Source organism: Nematostella vectensis, chromosome 1, assembly GCF_932526225.1.
Source record: "Nematostella vectensis chromosome 1, jaNemVect1.1, whole genome shotgun sequence".
NCBI lineage: Eukaryota > Metazoa > Cnidaria > Anthozoa > Actiniaria > Edwardsiidae > Nematostella > Nematostella vectensis.
In genome coordinates, this window is record NC_064034.1 from 5,172,700 (window position 1) to 5,191,623 (window position 18,924).

Here is an 18,924-nt window from a genome sequence, read left to right on the forward strand (position 1 = left end):
GGGCAACCCAATGACTCTTTTTTAAGCCTTTATTTGATAACAAATAATGCATGCTGAGCAGAATACTAAAGGAAAAACTAGAAAGAGATAAGATATAAGAAGGAAATAAGATTTGAATCAGATCAAATTTAACGAATTCAGCCAGCCAGCCTTCCCCCTTCTCTCCTTGATTCATTTCCCTCAATATTTTTTCGCTGTCAGTTAGGTTATGCTCGATTTTTTTATTGGATCTCCACTTTGCTTTTGCAACAAGGTTTTTTCTAAAGATCTTGGCTTGGTGGATTTTCAAATTTTTTTACTTATTTTGGTAGGTCACAAGCCTTATAAACAAGTACATGGACGGACATGCCAAAGGTATAAAGTTTTCCAGCCCCTCTACTTTATAATTGTGTTATATAACGGGCTCATTTTTCATAGTTTCTTCTGATCAATGGTAGAAGCCGCTCAAAGCACATTGGATAACCACGACCAATAAAAACATTTCAATATGCGCATGTCCTGCATCACTGCATGGTAGCTCCGCTGTCCAAGCTTGAGCCGTTGTTCGTGCCTTTCCATCACCCTTATTGTTGATAAATGCGAGAACTGGGTTCGAGTCTGGTGTCGAGCTTGGGTCCTGAGCGAGGACGATGGCGCTGCAAAAGGGGTTGACGTCATCAAGCTCATCCGGGACATCGAATGTTGAGTTGCAGTGGGCATTGGCTATGGCTGCAGTGCATTCTCGTGTGTAGTCGTATTCTCTATTGGAATAACGAAAATAGTAAATCGGTTATCAAAATGGGCTGACGAAATAAAAAAAAAGGGGTGAGTCATCTGAGTCTAGATCAAGTCCGATGGAGTAGCATTAGAACTTTTAGCATGTATGATAAATGTTGCCCTGCTGAATAGACGCACATGTTTTATTATTAAAGTCTACTCCCATTTGCATGATTCCTGTAGTTTGATTGGTTCGCTTCTCGCTATCTATCAGTTGTATACAGGAATAATTTAGCTCAATGAAAAGAAAATGGATTCCGGGTACCGCGAGGTCCCGAGGCCGACTGCATCGGTTAATAGGTGGCCCTTGCAACTTTGACTCAAGCTGATAAATCTATAAAAAATATCTTCAAACAGAAACAAACAAAAATAACGGGGAAATACACTTTAACGCCTTAAAATACGCAAACAAATCAAGATCATTTCTATTCAAGGTAGAAGCCCGAACACCTGTCAATGGAAGAATAACAGCGAAGATATGACAACGACAGTAATAACAATAACAAACTTCTACAAGTAGGCAACAACGACAACAAATGAGTTTATCTATTTTACCTTTGGGACTTGTTATGCTGCCTGTTAATCGATATACAAATATAGAGACTGCAAATTTATGTAATATACAGACGCTGTCGAACATTCGAAGAATATTAAAATATGAATTATACAAAAACAAAAATATCCCATGCGCGAATAATAACCATATTTAAAATGCGCACTAAGCAAAATTCGGGCAACTCGAACTCCTTGTAAAAAAAATTAATTCTAAAAGTTTTATTTCCTTTGACTTACAAGCCGAAATTTTGAATATCTTTTCAAGGATACCAGAGGGAAACGTAAACCAAGACGCTTTTATTTTGCTTTCCTCATAAACAAAGCCTTACGGCATGTTTTACCCCGATTGGCAATCAGCGGGATGCATACCGTGCTTGCATAAATTTCGTAGATTCAGTGTGGAGCAACTGCAGAATACCCGTCCACAAAGAGTTAACAATCAGATTTCACACCTCGACTTCTCGAGACAGTAACTGCGGGATGCGGGATAACAGCCTGTGTCCGGACAACATTAATTTATAAGGGATACGAAGGTAAGTTCACAAAAAACCTCAGCTTTTAAGGATTGAAAGAAGGTATAAAGGCTATATAATAAGTACTTACGTAAGGGTTAAATACCGATGACGGATGCAGTTCACCGTATAAGAAGATGGCGGTTTACAGAGAGAATTGAGAGAAGTTTGGTCAAGTAACCGAGGGAGACGACAGTAGTTCTGCGTTTCGCGAGCGGACCGGTGCCACTTTTATGCTACCAGAAGACTTTTTTGCGGTGGATTTCTTCCTGATACTGTTTCCAGAAGAACTGATTCAACATATAGTCTTTGAAACAAATAGATATGCCCGCCAGTGCCAACAAACGAAGCCCGAGAGATCGATAGCGATAGCGCTATATCGAACATTATCACTGATATCTGATATTGAGATTAGGATATTATCATTGTTTTCCTCTAATTGTATGCTATTAGATAGTGGTTAGACCCCTTTCCTCTCCTCTCCTCATCCCTCGATATTGTGTTATTTTCGGAGATCATCTTATTTAATCTACTAGACGTCTATTTGGATACCCTCCTTCCCTCTGCTGGGCCCTCGATATTGTGATACTATCGGAGACTATCTTATTAGAATCTACTAGATGTCTATTTAGATACCCTCCTTCTTTCTGCTGGACCCCTCGATATTGTGCTATTATCGGAGATTATCTTATTAGAATCTACTAGATGTCTATTTAAATCCTTCTCTTTCTTCTGCTCTACCCCTCAATATTATGATACTATCGGAGATTATCTTATTAGAATCTACTAGATATCTATTTAGATACCCTCCTTCTGCTGGGCCCTCAATATTATGATACTATCGGAGATTATCTTATTAGAATCTACTAGATATCTATTTAGATACCCTCCTTCTGCTGGGCCCTCGATATTGTGATATTATCGGAGATTTTCTTATTATCATCTACTAGAAGTCTATTTAGATACCTTGGATGCGGGAAACACCCCGGGGACTACGTGCAACTATAATTTCTTAAAAGCTTATTTAATAACTTCCAGTTTATAATATATTTGCATCATTTCTACTCGGGTGACTAGAATTTCCCACTGATCGGACCTATCCGCCTCCGCCAAGGGTGTCAGCGATGTTCCCAGATGAGTTCAATAGTGTCCCATGATGCCTCATTCCACTGTAAGTTAGCTGAGTGTTGCTGCTGCGTCACTATCTCGTTCCTAGAGCCCACGTACCTTTAGACCAGCTGCAAATTCACGCATGCGCAGAAACTAAACACGTGACCTCGGGGAAGTACGCTATTGAATCTACATATCCCGCGAAACCCCGCGAGAAAAAAAGGAAGAGAACGACTCTTTAAGATTTCGGTGTTACCATTTTGTTTCAGGTCCCGTTTTGATGAAACGCAAGCTTTACCAACTCCTGTGCAGAGCACGGCCAAGACTTGTTATTCTGTTCGCACTGTTTACTGGACTTGTATACTTTAGTCTTCTGAACACCATAACTGTCAAAGAACTTACTTTGGGACACAAAGATGATAGACACAGGACGAAACTGATCTCCAGTAAGACCTGCCACTCTAAAGTAAATCTACTGATCCTAGTATCGAGCTATGTTGGCAACGCTGCCAGGAGGAAAGAAATCCGCTTTACCTGGGGTACGGATTTTTTGCCAACACCCCGATGGAGAACAGTGTTCCTCATAGGCGCTAACGATAACCAAGAGGAGATGAGACTGATGGCAGCTGAAGATAGACTCTACGGTGACCTGATTACGAGCGAGTACAGGGAGGGTTTTTTTAATATGAGCTATAAAGTAGCAATGGGTTTTGAGTGGGCGATGCGCTACTGCCCGTTTGATTTCATGCTCAAGTCGGACGATGATGTGTTCGTGAACCCGTACGCGATGCTACAGTACTTAGCCAAGTCAGCTCCACGAAGTAACCTGTACATGGGGAATCCCATGATTTTCAGCCCTGTTCTCCGGTCCGGTCGTTACGCTGTGTCGGAACAAGAGCTAAACAAGACGTATTTTGAACCGTATTGTAGTGGCGGCGGCATACTGATGTCTTCAGATGTGGTCAGAAAATTCATGGAGTTTTACGATGTACAGGCGCCGCTTAAAATAGACGATGCCTACTTGGGTGAGCTTGCTAAGAAAGCGGGAGTCCCTGTGAAGGAAAATGGCAACTTCCGTATGTACGAGGACAGCTGCGTCTTCCGTAATTGGACCTTAGTTCAGCATCCTGCAAAGGGCGATTGCCTTCAGAAACTGTATAAAGGGTTGCAAGACGTGCTGTCCACGTACGATCTGTACAGTATATAGCAGGCAAAAGTCAGCAAAGTAATAATTACCAAGCAATTAAAATAAGATCTGACTTTTCCCAAGCAATTAGAGAGACGATCTATTCTACGGACTATGGTAGGCAAAACTCAAAATATTTTTTCTAGCAATAACATGTAGAGTTTTACCAAACACATACGATCGCAGTAACATATACGTTTTCTATGGTCTTAATTAGCAGTCAAAAATCTGTATTACACCAATCATTTTTATTCATCCTAGAAAGAAATTATTTTTTTCAATTATGAAAACTTGGAGTCTATCTATAGCGGGTTTGGCATGGTAATCAGGTAAAATAAATGGAAAAAAGAGTGTGATGAAACCCAATAAGCGTAACACAAATCACGACTATGATAACTACAAATAAATCTCAAACGCTTCGAATTGCGAAGTCCTATATGTCATAGGCGCTTGTTTAAAAGCTCTAACGTAAACTCCATTTCTTATTAATCATTTGGTACTACAAAATTCGCCAATAGATGGCTTTTTTTTCGAAAAGTGTTCGAAATTTGTTTCAATGATAGGCTTTTGTTTTTAATACCGTGTGGCCAAGTGTCGCCACATCTTACCAAGAATAAATTTTGAAACTTTTGTTTGATTGAAACAGGGGGCCCTCTTATTGATGTAGAGGTGACAATCACTATACAAATCATCATTATTAGAAAGCATTGGAGCAAAACGTTGTCTGAAAGATAAACCTTGGTTTGTTATATCTAAGAATTTAAGAGTTTCATAAACATATTTATTTGTGTAATTATGACACATCTGTTTTGGGGGTTTACTATTGAAGCCTTATTTTCTCGTTAAATTTATTAGGGTGATGAAAGTGTTAAGTACTTCACATTCGCCCGCTACCGATGAAACTGCATAAAAGCAAACGTTTTCTAATTTTTTATTTAAAGGAATTGGCAGAATTTTAACCCCCCCCCCCCCCCCCAAAAAAAAGGAGAGTTTGTGCTTCTCATCAGTGTTATAATCAGTGTTATAACATAGCATTTAGGCAAAGAGTAAAAATTATACATATATTTAAAGGTGGTATTTTATGGCAGAAATAAATGTTGATTCTTTTCAGCGCAACACAGGGGCCAAGACAAATTGTGGATATACCTGAAATATCACAGGTATCCCAGTTAACCCTTTCCGCAAGGCTCACTTTTATTTAAAAGACTTTTTTTATTCTGGTTACTGGTACTGGTTACAGCTGCAGAAAAAAGTTCATAGCTGTCAACAATTATTGTGCACGATAAGTGAAAAGTGATAATTGCTTCCTCCCAAAGCGTTTTGTTTGTATAGAGGAAAGGAATACCGGCAATCTGGGAGTAAACCTCGCAAAGCTGAGAGTGGGCGGGGAGACTTTGGAATTTCATAGACATGGAAACACGTTTCGCATAGATAAACAATTAGCAATAATTGGCAATTACTAATCTACGTCGGGACCACTTCGCGTAGATAAACAATTAGCAATAATTGGCAATTACTAATCTATGACGGGACCACTTCGCGTAGATAAACAATTAGCAATAATTGGCAATTACTAATCTATGACGGGACCACTTCGCGTAGATAAACAATTAGCAATAATTGGCAATTACTAATCTATGACGGGACCACTTCGCGTAGATAAACAATTAGCAATAATTGGCAATTACTAATCTATGACGGGACCACTTCGCGTAGATAAACAATTAGCAATAATTGGCAATTACTAATCTATGACGGGACCACTTCGCGTAGATAAACAATTAGCAATAATTGGCAATTACTAATCTATGACGGGACCACTTCGCATAGATAAACAATTAGCAATAATTGGCAATTACTAATCTACGTCGGGACCACTTCGCGTAGATAAACAATTAGCAATAATTGGCAATTACTAATCTATGACGGGACCACTTCGCGTAGATAAACAATTAGCAATAATTGGCAATTACTAATCTATGACGGGACCACTTCGCGTAGATAAACAATTAGCAATAATTGGCAATTACTAATCTATGACGGGACCACTTCGCGTAGATAAACAATTAGCAATAATTGGCAATTACTAATCTATGACGGGACCACTTCGCGTAGATAAACAATTAGCAATAATTGGCAATTACTAATCTATGACGGGACCACTTCGCGTAGATAAACAATTAGCAATAATTGGCAATTACTAATCTATGACGGGACCACTTCGCATAGATGAACAATTAGCAATAATTGGCAATTACTAATCTACGTCGGGACCACTTCGCGTAGATAAACAATTAGCAATAATTGGCAATTACTAATCTATGACGGGACCACTTCGCGTAGATAAACAATTAGCAATAATTGGCAATTACTAATCTATGACGGGACCACTTCGCGTAGATAAACAATTAGCAATAATTGGCAATTACTAATCTATGACGGGACCACTTCGCGTAGATAAACAATTAGCAATAATTGGCAATTACTAATCTATGACGGGACCACTTCGCGTAGATAAACAATTAGCAATAATTGGCAATTACTAATCTATGACGGGACCACTTCGCGTAGATAAACAATTAGCAATAATTGGCAATTACTAATCTATGACGGGACCACTTCGCGTAGATAAATAATTAGCAATGGTTAGCAATCATTAATCCGCTGTCTATCGACAGCAGCGGGACTGGGGCCTTTCATAGAAACGAGTGGGAACCTTGCAATTAGACACCCGTCTGTCCTGTGGTATACCGAGCGTTCGAAGGATGAGGTGCGGAAAGGATTATTGCGGGTGGCTAAAGGTCGGCCACGAAAACACGGGCGGCCAGAGGTGCATGGACACCTACTGCAAGGTGCACCTCCAAAGGCTCCGTGAGGGCAGCCCCCTCCCCGTGCCGTGCTGGATCTGCGGCATAGGGACGCAGTCGGAGACGCGGTTGTGCCGCCCCTGCGGAGCGAATCTTGTAGGGCAGAGGATGCGCGGCATCAAGAGGCGCGCTCGGGAACGGTTCGAACAAATTCCTCACTTGCCACCTTCTAAGCCGAAATCCACAACTTATTCTAGATACGGTTACGCGATTTCACAACATACATAACGGCGAGTGTTGAATTCACGGACAGGCAAAATGCGTTTTGAGGCAAACATGGCATCTAATAAACGAATCTAAACATTTTGTCATGAGGTTCCACCCGGCTAAACAGAATCTTCTAAAGATTCTTATAAAAAACTGGCAACTTATCACGGATCTCAGCCTCATACGGCTAAAATCTTTAATGAACCTATAGTCTCTTATAGAAAGGAGAAACCGCTTTTAGACTTTTAAGTCAGAGCCACAATCTCCCATAAAGGACAAGGTATCAAAGCAGATTTATTTACAATTGTGGCGGGTGTGGCTGTTGGCAATATTACACAACAAACTCGCTCATGCCGCAAGTGTCACAAAGGCAATACAGACTGCTACACAAGTGCTTCTGTCCTCAACCAGCTGAATCGAGCCTACAAGATAGAGATGCGAAATAAATCAAAACCGAGTAGAAAAATATAATTTGTAGCTACAATTTCTTATATACTCTTCAAATCCATGGATTTATCTGTTTTATTTTTCATCGATAGCGTTATATAGCACGCCACGTGTTCACAAAAAATTGTGGGCTTTAACCTTCACATTGCCGCTAGAGATGTGAATCCTTTAAAAAACTCTGCCAGACTTTTCATGAACACAAGCCGATAGCCTTCTGCTGGTTCTGAAGATCCTACAGAAGCATATTCCTCTCCAGAATCATCATCATCTGTTACTTGAAGCTTCCTCTTAGATGCCGAGGGGACGGGAGGAGTGAGTTGAGCGTCTTCGCTCGCTTCCACATCGAGATCAGACACGAAAGCTATCTGTGGCTCGCGATCCTCATCCTTTTTCTTCCAAGAAGGCTTCGCTTTAAACCCAGATCGCTTTCTACTTCTTTTGTTTGCTCGAACCCGCCATTTGGAGCCGATCGGATCGCCCTAAGGCATAATTTTCGTAGATATATAATTCGGTGTAGAAAGCGTGTGGCAAGTGATAATGTTCTAGTGATCTTTGAACACAACTGCCAAACCACCAGGCCTTGCTTCTTTGTAAAATCGGAGTGGAACACTCTCTCTGGAGGACTGTTGGAGTGTACGAATTGGAATGACACCGAATGTTTTAATTTGCTTGCGAGAAAACGCCTAAAATTGCATTGTTTTGACTTTCGTTGCTATGGTAACGGAAAAACAAAGGTCGAGAGCCCTGTAGAAAATCATTCATAACACGGAAAGTAATAAAGAAATTGAATTGAAACTTTCTAGGAAGAGAAGGTCTTGCAGGGATCTGTGAGATCTTTGACATGCCACTTCCTGTCCATCCAATGCTTGGGCTGCACATGATGCAGTGCTATACGAGCAGCATCTTGTTGTGGTAAAGGAGGAGACAGAGAAAAACCAGCGAGAACTGAAGGACTACTTGGCTGAAAATGAACTCGAGTCAGCCTCAGTAAGTTTCAATGGCAATGAGCCAAACGAGGCTTTACCTCTAAACAAGAGGCAGCGTTTGCTATCAACACTGAAGCAGGGAAGGTGCTTGACTATGCTGTTGTATCAAAAGAATGCAACGCCTGCAATATTCAAAAGAAAAAGCTGTCTGATGAGGACTTTGAAAAGTGGGCTGAGACACATGAATGCCAGGGAGGGTATGATGGTTCCAGTCCTAGCTTGGGAAGAGCATTTGCTAAAATTATATGGGACAAAAGTAAAAATGTTGGACTGGAATACAGATATACTGTATGGTATCTGATGGCGACTCTAAAGCTCATGAGGAGGTTTGTACCACTTATGGAGTGTGTGATACCTGCCAAAAGTATGATGCAATGAAGTACAAGAAGTACAGAAGAGCCACCAAGAAAGTGACTCTCAGAATTGAGGATGGTCACCTTGCCAAAGAGGATACCACATATGAGGCTGGTGGATTTTAAGCCCAAGAACACATGTTTTTTAAGCAAATTAGCTGGAAGACCTTGTAAATAGACTCAGGACCACTCTAAGTAGAAAATATAACTAACAAAGTACATGTATAGAACATTTAATGCTAAATGATCACGATTTTTAACTTTAACGGCCATTTTCTCAAAATGTGGTTTTCCGCTGGGTTAACTACTGCCCATTCTCATAACTTCTCTAATAAATGATATTTTTGGCTAATATTTTCAGGGAGAACTCTATTATGTATTTACTATGCAATGAATGATTTAGAATATCAGTTGCTCACCAAAAAAATAATCCTTCCTTTTTTTGCCTTTTCAATTGTTTTATTGAGCTGTTGCTAAATTCTGGATCATAAAAATTGAAATCTAAATCATTCATTGTATAAATCTACCATTTTGTTTTTCAAAATAATCTTTGATTTGAGAATATTTAATAAACCAAAGCCGCTAGAAAAATGGGCAGTGAGGGGTGCCATTTTGTGGTACTTCAAGTACTCCATTAATAATTAACTCAAAAATAGTTATATATTAATGACATTAGTATATAATAAAAGCCAAAGCCTTCATGATTCCATTGATGTATAACATGCCTTTATTCTTTTATTTTAAAGGTTTCAAATATTTATTTTAAAAATGCTCAATTTTTGGTCGCAATGTGACTGTAATCCCCCCTTAATATCTTTAGAGGAGAAATATTCACGCTTTACTTGACTACGTACGCGTGTAGAAGGAATTTGACCCTGCTAACAAAACCACAATTTGACAGATAGTGCTTGTTGTCAATTAACACCTTGGCTACTAGATAAGGCTCTGACAAAACAAATAGATTAGTGCAGTGACACGAATAGGGAACTGTTCCTTATTCAAGTTAGTTTTCGCGAATAAGGAAATGGAATCTCCCGTTTTAAGACTTATCCGAATAAGGAAAAAACTATAAAGAGGATTGTCAGTGTTTGCTCATCATTTCTCAATAAAGGAAATGAAATTTCATAACGCCCGATTTCGCTTTAACGACTCCTTTGGAAAGAGTTCTCGAAAAAGAAAATGGTATTTCGTAACTCCCGATCTCGTTTTAACTACTTATCCGAATAAGGAATAGACTAAAAAGAGGTGTTTTTTTTTATATTTTTTAAAACATTTCTTTAATAAGGAAATGGTATTTCATAACGCCTGATTTCGTTTTAACTACTTATCCGAATAAGGAATAGACTAAAAAGAGGTTCGTTACTGTTTTCTAAACATTTCTCGAAAAAAGGAAATGGTTTTTCATAACGCCCGATCTCGTTTTAACTACTTATCCGACTAAGGAATAGACTAAAAAGAGGGTTGTTAGTGTTTTCTAAACATTTCTCGGAAAAGGAAATGGTATTTCATAACGCCCGATCTCGTTTTTTAACTACTTATCCGAAAAAGGAATAGACTAAAAAGAGGGTCGTTTGTGTTTTATAAACATTTCTCGAAAAAGGAAATGGTATTTCATAACGCCTGATTTCTTTTTAACTACTTATCCGAATAAGGAATAGATTAAAAAGAGGGTCGTTAGTGTTTTCTAAACATTTCTCGAATAAGGAAATGGTATTTCATAACACCTGATTTCGTTTTAACTACTTATCCGAATAAGGAATACATTAAAAAGAGGGTCGTTAGTGTTTTCTAAACATTTCTCGAATAAGGAAATAGTATTTCATAACACCTGATTTCGTTTTAACTACTTATCCGAATAAGGAATACATTAAAAAGAGTTTTTTTTTATATTTTTTAAAACATTTCTTTAATAAGGAAACGGTATTTTATAACGCCTGATTTTGTTTTAACTACTTATCCGAATAAGGAATACATTAAAAAGAGGGTCGTTAGTGTTTTCTAAACATTTCTCGAATAAGGAAATGGTATTTCATAACACCTGATTTCGTTTTAACTACTTATCCGAATAAGGAATACATTAAAAAGAGGGTCGTTAGTGTTTTCTAAACATTTCTCGAATAAGGAAATGGTATTTCATAACACCTGATTTCGTTTTAACTACTTATCCGAATAAGGAATACATTAAAAAGAGGTTTTTTTTATATTTTTTAAAACATTTCTTTAATAAGGAAACGGTATTTTATAACGCCTGATTTCGTTTTAACTACCTATCCGAATAAGGAATACATTAAAAAGAGGGTCGTTAGTGTTTTCTAAACATTTCTCGAATAAGGAAATGGTATTTCATAACACCTGATTTCGTTTTAACTACTTATACAAATAGGGAATACACTAAACTGCTAAGAAGAGAGTCTTTAGTGTTTTCTAAACATTTTTCGAATAAGGAAATGGTATTTCATAACGCCTGATTTCGTTTTAACTACTTATCCGAATAAGGAATACATTAAAAAGAGGGTCGTTAGTGTTTTCTAAACATTTCTCGAATAAGGAAATGGTATTTCATAACACCTGATTTCGTTTTAACTACTTATTCGAATAAGGAATACATTAAAAAGAGTTTTTTTTTATATTTTTTAAAACATTTCTTTAATAAGGAAACGGTATTTTATAACGCCTGATTTCGTTTTAACTACCTATCCGAATAAGGAATAGATTAAAAAGAGGGTCGTTAGTGTTTTCTAAACATTTCTCGAATAAGGAAATGGTATTTCATAACACCTGGGTATTCGTACCAAGACGTAGGGGCCTATAGTGGTGTGGTAGTGAGGTGGGTGTGATCATGTGGTATGGTGATGTTGGGGGGTGCTAGTAAGGTAATGTAGAGTGGAGATGGTAGTAATGTAATTACGGTGAAAAGGTGGATAGGTTAGACTAGTAGGTAGTGGAGGGTGGTGGAAAGATAAAGTGGGACTATAGAATAGGTTGTGGTAGTGTGTGGTGGGTAGGTGAAGAAGAAAAAATAATGATAATATGGTGTGGTATGGAGATGGCTAATGGCTGTGTTGGTGGGGGAAAATTGGTACGGTGTATAGGTAAGAGTGGTGGTGAGGGAGATGTGGAGTAGATAAGGCTTATAATTTAGCGTGATGGGTCTGTGTGTGTTAAAATGGTAGTGGTGCAGAGGTCGATTTAAAATTTGTGAGGTTATGGTGTAAAATGGTGTGAAGTCGGGCGTTATGAAATTTCCTTTCGTTTATTGAGAAATGATGAGGAAACACTGACAATCCTCTTCATAGTCTATTCCTTATTCGGATAAGTCGTAAAACGAAATCGGACGTTTTGAGATTCCATTTCCTTATTCGCGAAAACTAACTTGAATAAGGAACAGTTCCCTATTTGTGTCTCTGCCCTAATCTATTGGTTTTACATAGCCTTATCTGGTAGCCAAGATGTTAATTGACAACAAGCACTATCTGTCAAATTGTGGTTTTGTTTGCAAGGTCAAATTCCTTCTACACGCGTACGTAGTCAATTCAAGCGTGAATATTTCTCCTCTAAATATATTAACGCGTTTGGAAAGAAAGCCCAAGATACAAATACATTTATTAGATGCGAGGTAGATTTCCTCTCTTTTGCTAGATTCATTTGTGAATCCTTTTGTGATCCTTTTGCAGCAGATAGGGTCTCATGTTCACAGCTCCGTTTAGCAGCAAAGCACGTGAAAGCAACCAGAATTACCCGACGAAAATGCTGTTGGACTTGTTCTGAATAAACTGTAATGCCTAAATACTGTTTCAACTCGAATTAAAATGTATCATGTAAGTACCCCCCCCAGCTTTGAATAAGGAACTGAGCGAATAAGGAAACAGACGAACAAGGAACTGCGAATAAGGAACCAACTTCACGCTGGTTTGCGAGAAAACGCCAAAAATTGCATTGTTTTGACTTTCGTTGCTATGGTAACGGAAAAACAAAGGTCGGGAGCACTGTAGAAAATCATTCATAACATGGAAAGTAATAAAGATATTGAATTGAAACTTTCTAGGCATGTTACTGAATAGTTTGTGGCTCCTTCAAACCTAAAACCCAAAAACAGCAGTTACTTTAAATTTTTCGGCAATTGGTGACTGTAATATCCCCAGGAATGTTTACCCCGATTGGCATTCAGCGGGATGCATACCGTGCTTGCATAAATTTCGTAGATTTAGTGTGGAGCAACTGCAGAATTACCGTCCACAAAAAGTTAACAATCAGACTTCACACCGATTTCTCGAGACAGTTAATACAATAGCCAGTGTCACACGGAGCTGAGACGATCACTGCGGGATAACAGCCTGTGTCCGGACAACGTTAATGTATAAGAGATACGAAGGTAAGTCCACAAAAAAACCTCAGCTTTTAAGGATTGAAAGAAGGTATAAAGGCTATATAATAAGTACTTACGTAAGGGTTAAATGCCGAGGACGGAGGCAGTTCGCCGTATAAGAAGATGTGAGTTTCCAGAGAGAATCGAGAGAAGTTTGGCCAAGTAACCGAGGGAGACGACAGTTTCTGCGTTTCGCGAGCGGACCGGTGCCACTTTTATGCTACCAGAAGACTGTTTTGCGGTGGATTTCTTCCTCATACTGTTTCCAGAAGAACTGATTCAACATATAGTCTTTGAAACAAATAGATATGCCCGCCAGTGCCAACAAACGAAGCCCGAGAGATCGATAGCGATAGCGCTATATCGAACATTATCACTGATATCTGATATTGAGATTATTATATTATCATTGTTTTCCTCTAATTGTATGCTATTAGATAGTGGTTAGACCCCTTTCCTCTCCTCTCCTCATCCCTCGATATTGTGTTATTTTCGGAGATCATCTTATTTAATCTACTAGACGTCTATTTAGATACCCTCCTTCCCTCTGCTGGGCCCTCGATATTGTGCTATTATCGGAGACTATCTTATTAGAATCTACTAGATGTCTATTTAAATCCTCTTTTTTCTTCTGCTGGACCCCTCGATATTGTGATACTATCGGAGATTATCTTATTAGAATCTACTAGATATCTATTTAAATCCTCCTCCTTCTTTCTGCTGGGCCCTCGATATTGTGATACTATCGGAGATTATCTTATTAGAATCTACTAGATGTCTATTTAAATCCTCTTTTTTCTTCTGCTGGACCCCTCGATATTGTGATATTATCGGAGATTATCTTATTAGAATCTACTAGATGTCTATTTAAATCCTCTTTTTTCTTCTGCTGGACCCCTCGATATTGTGCTATTATCGGAGACTATCTTATTAGAATCTACTAGATGTCTATTTAAATCCTCTTTTTTCTTCTGCTGGACCCCTCGATATTGTGATACTATCGGAGATTATCTTATTAGAATCTACTAGATATCTATTTAAATCCTCCTCCTTCTTTCTGCTGGGCCCTCGATATTGTGATACTATCGGAGATTATCTTATTAGAATCTACTAGATGTCTATTTAAATCCTCTTTTTTCTTCTGCTGGACCCCTCGATATTGTGATATTATCGGAGATTATCTTATTAGAATCTACTAGATATCTATTTAGATCCTCCTCCTTCTTTCTGCTGGACCCTCGATATTGTGATGTTATCGGAGATTTTATTATTATCATCTACTAGATGTCTATTTAGATACCCTCCTTCCTTCTGCTCTACCCCTCGATATTATGATACTATCGGAGATTATCTTATTAGAATCTTTTAGATATCTATTTAGATACCCTCCTTCCCTCTGCTGGACCCTTGATATTGTGAGTTTATCGGAGATTTTCTTATTATCATCTACTAGATGTCTATTTTAATCCTCTTTTTTCTTCTGCTGGACCCCTCGATATTATGATATTATCGGAGATTATCTTATTAGAATCTACTAGATATCTATTTAGATACCCTCCTTCCCTCTGCTGGACCCTTGATATTGTGATATTATCGGAGATTTTCTTATTATCATCTACTAGAAGTCTATTTAGATACCATGGATGCGGGAAACACCCCGGGGACTACGTGCAACTATAATTTCTTAAAAGCTTATTTAATAACTTCCAGTTTATAATATATTTGCATCATTTCTACTCGGGTGACTAGAATTTCCCACTGATCGGACCTATCCGCCTCCGCCAAGGGTGTCAGCGATGTTCCCAGATGAGTTCAATAGTGTCCCATGATGCCTCATTTCACTGTATGTTAGCTGAGTGTTGCTGCTGCGTCACTATCTCGTTCCTAGAGCCCACGTACCTTTAGACCAGCTGCAAATTCACGCATGCGCAGAAACTAAACACGTGACCCCGGGGAAGTACGCTATTGAATCTACATATCCCGCGAAATCCCGCGAGAAAAAGAGGAAGAGAACGACTCTTTAAGATTTCGGTGTTTCCATTTTGTTTCAGGTCCCGTTCTGATGAAACGCAAGCTTTACCAACTCCTGTGCAGAGCACGGCCAAGACTTGTTATTCTGTTCGCACTGTTTACTGGACTTGTATACTTTAGTCTTCTGAACACCATAACTGTCAAAGAACTTACTTTGGGACACAAAGATGATAGACACAGGACGAAACTGATCTCCAGTAAGACCTGCCACTCTAAAGTAAATCTACTGATCCTAGTATCGAGCTATGTTGGCAACGCTGCCAGGAGGAAAGAAATCCGCTTTACCTGGGGTACGGATTTTTTGCCATCACCCCGATGGAGAACAGTGTTCCTCATAGGCGCTAACGATAACCAAGAGGAGATGAGACTGATGGCAGCTGAAGATAGACTCTACGGTGACCTGATTACGAGCGAGTACAGGGAGGGTTTTTTTAATATGAGCTATAAAGTAGCAATGGGTTTTGAGTGGGCGATGCGCTACTGCCCGTTTGATTTCATGCTCAAGTCGGACGATGATGTGTTCGTGAACCCGTACGCGATGCTACAGTACTTAGCCAAGTCAGCTCCACGAAGTAACCTGTACATGGGGAATCCCATGATTTTCAGCCCTGTTCTCCGGTCCGGTCGTTACGCTGTGTCGGAACAAGAGCTAAACAAGACGTATTTTGAACCGTATTGTAGTGGCGGCGGCATACTGATGTCTTCAGATGTGGTCAGAAAATTCATGGAGTTTTACGATGTACAGGCGCCGCTTAAAATAGACGATGCCTACTTGGGTGAGCTTGCTAAGAAAGCGGGAGTCCCTGTGAAGGAAAATGGCAACTTCCGTATGTACGAGGACAGCTGCGTCTTCCGTAATTGGACCTTAGTTCAGCATCCTGCAAAGGGCGATTGCCTTCAGAAACTGTATAAAGGGTTGCAAGACGTGCTGTCCACGTACGATCTGTACAGTATATAGCAGGCAAAAGTCAGCAAAGTAATAATTACCAAGCAATTAAAATAAGATCTGACTTTTCCCAAGCAATTAGAGAGACGATCTGTTCTACGGACTATGGTAGGCAAAACTCAAAATATTTTTTCTAGCAATAACATGTAGAGTTTTACCAAACACATACGATCGCAGTAACATATACGTTTTCTATGGTCTTAATTAGCAGTCAAAAATCTGTATTACACCAATCATTTTTATTCATCCTAGAAAGAAATTATTTTTTTCAATTATGAAAACTTGGAGTCTATCTATAGCGGGTTTGGCATGGTAATCAGGTAAAATAAATGGAAAAAAGAGTGTGATGAAACCCAATTAGCGTAACACAAATCACGACTATGATAACTACAAATAAATCTCAAACGCTTCGAATTGCGAAGTCCTATATGTCATAGGCGCTTGTTTAAAAGCTCTAACGTAAACTCCATTTCTTATTAATCATTTGGTACTACAAAATTAGCCAATAGATGGCTTTTTTTTCGAAAAGTGTTCGAAATTTGTTTCAATGATAGGCTTTTGTTTTTAAAACCGTGTGGCCAAGTGTCGCCACATCTTACCAAGAATAAATTTTGAAATTTTTGTTTGATTGAAACAGGGGGCCCTCTTATTGATGTAGAGGTGACAATCACTATACAAATCATCATTATTAGAAAGCATTGGAGCAAAACGTTGTCTGAAAGATAAACCTTGGTTTGTTATATCTAAGAATTTAAGAGTTTCATAAACATATTTATTTGTGTAATTATGACACATCTGTTTTGGGGGTTTACTATTGAAGCCTTATTTTCTCGTTAAATTTATTAGGGTGATGAAAGTGTTAAGTACTTCACATTCGCCCGCTACCGATGAAACTGCATAAAAGCAAACGTTTTCTAATTTTTTATTTAAAGGAATTGGCAGAATTTTAACCCCCCCCCCAAAAAAAAAAAAAAAGGAGAGTTTGTGCTTCTCATCAGTGTTATAATCAGTGTTATAACATAGCATTTAGGCAAAGAGTAAAAATTATACATATATTTAAAGGTGGTATTTTATGGCAGAAATAAATGTTGATTCTTTTCAGCGCAACACAGGGGCCAAGACAAATTGTGGATATACCTGAAATATCACAGGTATCCCAGTTAACCCTTTCCGCAAAGCTAACTTTTATTTAAAAGACTTTTTTTATTCTGGTTACTGGTACTGGTTACAGCTGCAGAAAAAAGTTCATAGCTGTCAACAATTATTGTGCACGATAAGTGAAAAGTGATAATTGCTTCCTCCCAAAGCGTTTTGTTTGTATAGAGGAAAGGAATACCGGCAATCTGGGAGTAAACCTCGCAAAGCTGAGAGTGGGCGGGGGGACTTTGGAATTTCATAGACATGGAAACACGTTTCGCATAGATAAACAATTAGCAATAATTGGCATTTACTAATCTACGTCGGGACCACTTCGCGTAGATAAACAATTAGCAATAATTGGCATTTACTAATCTACGTCGGGAACACTTCGCGTAGTTAAATAATTAGCAATAGTTAGCAATCATTAATCCGCTGTCTATCGACAGCAGCGGGACTGGGTCCTTTCATAGAAACGGGTGGGAACCTTGCAATTAGACCCCCGTCTGTCCTGTGGTATACCGAGCGTTCGAAGGATGAAGTGCGGAAAACCTTACTGCGGGTGGCTAAAGGTCGGCCATGCAAACACGTGCGGCCAGAGGTGCATGGACACCTACTGCAAGGTGCACCTCCAAAGGCTCCGTGAGGGCAGCCCCCTCCCCGTGCCGTGCTGGATCTGCGGCATAGGGACGCAGTCGGAGACGCGGTTGTGCCGCCCCTGCGGAGCGAATCGTGTAGGGCAGAGGATGCGCGGCATCAAGAGGCGCGCTCGGGAACGGTTCGAACAAATTCCTCACTTGCCACCTTCTAAGCCGAAATCCACAACTTATTCTAGATACGGTTACGCGATTTCACAACATACATAACGGCGAGTGTTGAATTCACGGACAGGCAAAATGCGTTTTGAGGCAAACATGGCATCTAATAAACGAATCTAAACATTTTGTCATGAGGTTCCACCCGGCTAAACAGATTCTTCTAAAGATTCTTATAAAAAACTGGCAACTTATCACGGATCTCAGCCTCATACGGCTAAAATCTTTAATGAACCTATAGTCTCTTATAGAAAGGAGAAACCGCTTATAGACTTTTAAGTCAGAGCCACAATCTCCCATAAAGGACAAGGTATCAAAGCAGATTTTTTTACAATTGTGGCGGGTGTGGCTGTTGGCAATATTACACAACAAACTCGCTCATGCCGCAAGTGCCACAAAGGCAATACAGACTGCTACACAAGTGCTTCTGTCCTCAACCAGCTGAATCGAGCCTACAAGATAGAGATGCGAAATAAATCAAAACCGAGTAGAAAAATATAATTTGTAGCTACAATTTCTTATATACTCTTCAAATCCATGGATTTATCTGTTTTATTTTTCATCGATAGCGTTATATAGCACGCCACGTGTTCACAAAAAAATGTGGGCTTTACCTTCACATTGCCGCTAGAGATGTGAATCCTTAAAAA

General features: G+C 39.1%; 3 protein-coding genes across 5 annotated transcripts in view; 2 read left to right on the forward strand and 1 right to left on the reverse strand.

Moving 5' to 3' along the window:
* Positions 1 to 15: 15 nt before the first annotated feature.
* LOC116617267 overlaps positions 16 to 18,924 on the reverse strand; it is a 33,632-nt gene continuing 14,723 nt past the window's right edge. The window contains exon 4 of the mRNA XM_048727910.1: positions 16 to 740. Within this exon, the coding sequence (XP_048583867.1) occupies positions 428 to 740 (313 nt within the window). The 3' untranslated portion in view covers positions 16 to 427. The remainder of the gene's footprint in view (positions 741 to 18,924) is intronic.
* On the forward strand, positions 1,479 to 5,235 carry LOC125556708 (UDP-GlcNAc:betaGal beta-1,3-N-acetylglucosaminyltransferase 7-like). Of its 2 annotated transcripts, XM_048727895.1 has the most exons (3): positions 1,479 to 1,844; positions 2,901 to 2,994; positions 3,203 to 5,235. In XM_048727895.1, exons 2-3 carry the CDS (start codon positions 2,958 to 2,960, stop codon positions 4,138 to 4,140), a joined length of 975 nt encoding a protein of 324 aa, XP_048583852.1. In that variant the 5' UTR covers positions 1,479 to 1,844; positions 2,901 to 2,957; the 3' UTR covers positions 4,141 to 5,235. The 2 variants fall into 2 exon arrangements, with proteins under 2 accessions (XP_048583852.1, XP_048583855.1); XM_048727898.1 differs by lacking the exon at positions 2,901 to 2,994 and having other exon boundaries at positions 1,483 to 1,844.
* Positions 13,179 to 17,429, forward strand: LOC5510682 (UDP-GlcNAc:betaGal beta-1,3-N-acetylglucosaminyltransferase 7). 2 transcript variants are annotated; one of them, XM_032379834.2, is made up of 2 exons: positions 13,179 to 13,351; positions 15,397 to 17,429. In XM_032379834.2, the coding sequence occupies exons 1-2, from the start codon at positions 13,333 to 13,335 to the stop codon at positions 16,332 to 16,334; spliced, it is 957 nt and encodes a 318-aa protein (XP_032235725.2). In that variant the 5' UTR covers positions 13,179 to 13,332; the 3' UTR covers positions 16,335 to 17,429. The 2 variants fall into 2 exon arrangements, with proteins under 2 accessions (XP_032235725.2, XP_032235724.1); XM_032379833.2 differs by lacking the exon at positions 13,179 to 13,351 and adding an exon at positions 15,101 to 15,188.

Coding starts and splice junctions, on each gene's coding strand:
- LOC5510682 (XM_032379833.2), top strand. CDS start 15,152: ATGAGTTCAATAGTGTCCCATGATGCCTCATTTCACT. Junction 15,189..15,396: donor CCATGATGCCTCATTTCACT/GTATGTTAGCTG, acceptor ATTTTGTTTCAG/GTCCCGTTCTGATGAAACGC.
- LOC125556708 (XM_048727895.1), top strand. CDS start 2,958: ATGAGTTCAATAGTGTCCCATGATGCCTCATTCCACT. Junction 2,995..3,202: donor CCATGATGCCTCATTCCACT/GTAAGTTAGCTG, acceptor ATTTTGTTTCAG/GTCCCGTTTTGATGAAACGC.